Source organism: Arachis hypogaea, chromosome 3, assembly GCF_003086295.3.
Source record: "Arachis hypogaea cultivar Tifrunner chromosome 3, arahy.Tifrunner.gnm2.J5K5, whole genome shotgun sequence".
In the NCBI taxonomy this organism is placed as follows: domain Eukaryota; kingdom Viridiplantae; phylum Streptophyta; class Magnoliopsida; order Fabales; family Fabaceae; genus Arachis; species Arachis hypogaea.
This window is the reverse complement of record NC_092038.1, coordinates 119,460,613-119,463,596: the sequence shown is the minus strand read 5'-3', so window position 1 is coordinate 119,463,596 and position 2,984 is coordinate 119,460,613. Positions and strand designations below refer to the sequence as shown.

Sequence of the window (2,984 nt, the reverse complement as noted above, 5' to 3'; positions counted from 1 at the left end):
GTTTAAGGATAAAATAAAAACATGACAGTAATTAATGAATGTGAGTAGTGCTATATCTTACCAAAATCTCTCTCATTCTTAATTTTGTATCTCAAAGATTTCAATATAAATAAGGAATACCAATATAATACATATATAGTACTGTGCTCAAATATAAGAAAAGTAGAAAATGTCAACGAAACATAATTGGATTGGGATTTAGGAACTTTGTTTTTCATTTAATTTTTTGGTTCTTAAAGCTTTGCTAGTTAAGTTTTTTAATTGCTACCTACAACCTAAATGCTTACATAGTTAATTATATATTTGTTTAAAGTTTATTTATTTTAGTGTAGTGAATTTGATATGGACTACAGAATTTTTTTTTAAAAATAATGTGAATTTATTGCTACTGTGTTCTCATTTTAGATTCCATAGATTATAAATTATGTACTTCTCTTTGTTTAGGTTTAATATGGCTTCAAATGTGGATAATGGTGAAAATAATACTAGAGTTGAAACTGATCGTGGTTGTGCATCTAAGAAAATCGCTAAAAATACTGCAGGAAATAGAAGTGACAAAACTTGGAAGCATGGAATTTCGGTTGATGGAGATGCCAAAAAAATAAAATGCAAGTATTGTGATAAGATAGTGACAGGAGGAGTGTATAGGTTGAAACATCATTTGGCAGGAACAAAAAAAGATGTTGAACCTTGCATGGGTGTTTCTGATGAGGTTAAAAAGGATATGTTTGATATTGTTGTTGGTTTGCAAAAAAATTTAGTTAAGAAGACAAGAGAATTTGAGGAAAAGATACAAAGTAAAGATGAAGGAGTAGAAGAAGAAGGGGATGCCTTAGTTGGTAAGAAGAGAAAGGGAAAAGAAATACAGACACCAGCAAGTCTCTTTAAGAAAAGGGGTGTGAGCACTCAAACAACAATCAACTCAATTTTTAAGAAGGGCTTAAGGGAAGAGGCGTGTGATGGAATTGCTTCGTTCATCTACAATAATGCTATTCCCTTTAATGTTGCAAGGTCTGAAGAATACCATAACATGTTTGAGAAGGTTGCCCGCCATGGATTAGGATTCAAGCCACCTTCTTATGATGAGTTAAGAGGAAAATTATTGAAGAAGAAGGTAGAGTCAACTAAACTAACATTAGAAGAACATAAAGCTGAATGGAAGAAAACTGGATGCACTATTATGACAGATGGTTGGACGGATAAAAGAAGGAGAACTATTCTCAACTTTCTTGTGAATAGTCCTAAGGGAACTGTTTTCTTGAAATCTATTAATGCTTCTGATATATGCAAAACAGCTGAAAAGATATTCAAGATGATTGATGAAGTTGTAGAGGAAGTGGGAGAAGAGAATGTGGTTCAAGTTGTAACTAATAATGCAGCTAACTACAAAAAGGCAGGACAAATGTTAATGGAAAAGAGAAAGAATCTTTATTGGACTCCTTGTGCCGCTCATTGCATTGATTTGATGCTTGAAGATTTTGAGAAGAAGCTAGATCTTCACAAAGACACCATTGCCAAAGGAAGAAAGCTAACTACTTACATATATTCTAGGACTTCTCTAATTTCCCTTTTACAACAGCACACCAAAGGAAGAGATCTGGTGAGACCAGGTATGACGCAATTTGCTACGTCCTACCTTACTTTGGGTAGTCTTAATGAGAAGAAGAATCCAATAATTAGAATGTTCATCTCGGATGAATGGAAGGAAAGCAAGTGCTCAAAAACAAGAGATGGGAAAAACATTGAAAATATTGTTTTGGATAAAATATTTTGGGGAAACATTATCCATTGCTTGAGAGGTGCTTATCCTCTTCTTCATGTGCTTCGTATAGTGGATTCAGAGGGTAAGGCAACTATGGGATATATGTATTCTGAAATTGATCGTGCTAAAGAAAAGATTAAAGATGCTTTTCAAAGTGTTGAACTAAGGTAATAAAACTAGTAATAAGTAAACATTTTTCTCTCAGTTTTATCATTTAATTATTTACTAATTAACTAATTGTCTAATTCACTATTTGTATGTTTTTCTTTAGTTATAAACCTTTGTGGGATATTATTGATGCAAGATGGGACAAGCAACTCTTTAGGCCTTTGCATGCTGCAGGCTATTATTTGAATCCACAAATTCATTATAGTCCTAATTTTAAGGTTGAGTATGATGTTAAAAAAGAATTTATGATTGTTTGGATATACTTGTGGGAGATCCTGCACTCATTACAATTATTGATAGTCAACTTGAAGATTTTAAGAGTAATGCTAAATTTTTTGGTAGAGATGTAGCCAAGAATGCTCTCAAAACCAAAACACCCTCACAATGGTGGGATTCTTATGGGGATGAACATCAAGAACTTCAAAAGTTTGCTATCCGTGTCTTGAGTTTGACTTGTAGTTCATCAGGATGTGAGCGCAATTGGAGTGCTTTTGAGATGGTAAACTTTTAATTTGATATTAACTTAGAAATTTATTTTCTAAATTATAGAATTAGTTACTTATTCAATTCTATTTTTTTAATTAGCATATGTTAATATATTAAATAAATACTTGTAAATTTTGATATTATTAAGTTCACACGAAAAGAAGAAATCGTTTGAAGACAAGCACAATGAATAATGTTGTTTTTGTGATGACCAATTCAAGATTGGCAAGAAAGAAGCCACCAAGAAATACTGCTGATTATAGCCTTGAAGATTTGGATTCAGATGAAGAATGAATTGTGGAAGATGAAAATATGATGGAAAATATGGAAGAATTTGACACACAAAATGATGTAAACTTAGCCCCTCAAGAAGATAAAGGTAAAGATGGGGTCCTTTGATTGATTTGGAGATTCCTCTTCTTGATGATGATGCTTTCAATGAGCTTCTCAACTTTCCTCCTAATGAAAATCAAAATGTTGGAGAACATGATGATCATGACTTTAATAAATTGCTTTAGTCTTTATATTTTTTAGTATGATGTCATGTTATCTATTTTATATTTGTGAT

The 2,984-nt window shown here is 32.1% G+C and overlaps 1 protein-coding gene across 1 annotated transcript; it reads left to right on the top strand.

The window, feature by feature from the left end:
• Positions 1 to 451: 451 nt before the first annotated feature.
• On the top strand, positions 452 to 2,710 carry LOC112780372 (uncharacterized). Its single transcript, XM_029297450.1, has 4 exons — positions 452 to 1,929; positions 2,034 to 2,153; positions 2,273 to 2,429; positions 2,594 to 2,710. The coding sequence occupies exons 1-4, from the start codon at positions 452 to 454 to the stop codon at positions 2,708 to 2,710; spliced, it is 1,872 nt and encodes a 623-aa protein (XP_029153283.1).
• The last annotated feature ends 274 nt before the right edge of the window (positions 2,711 to 2,984 follow it).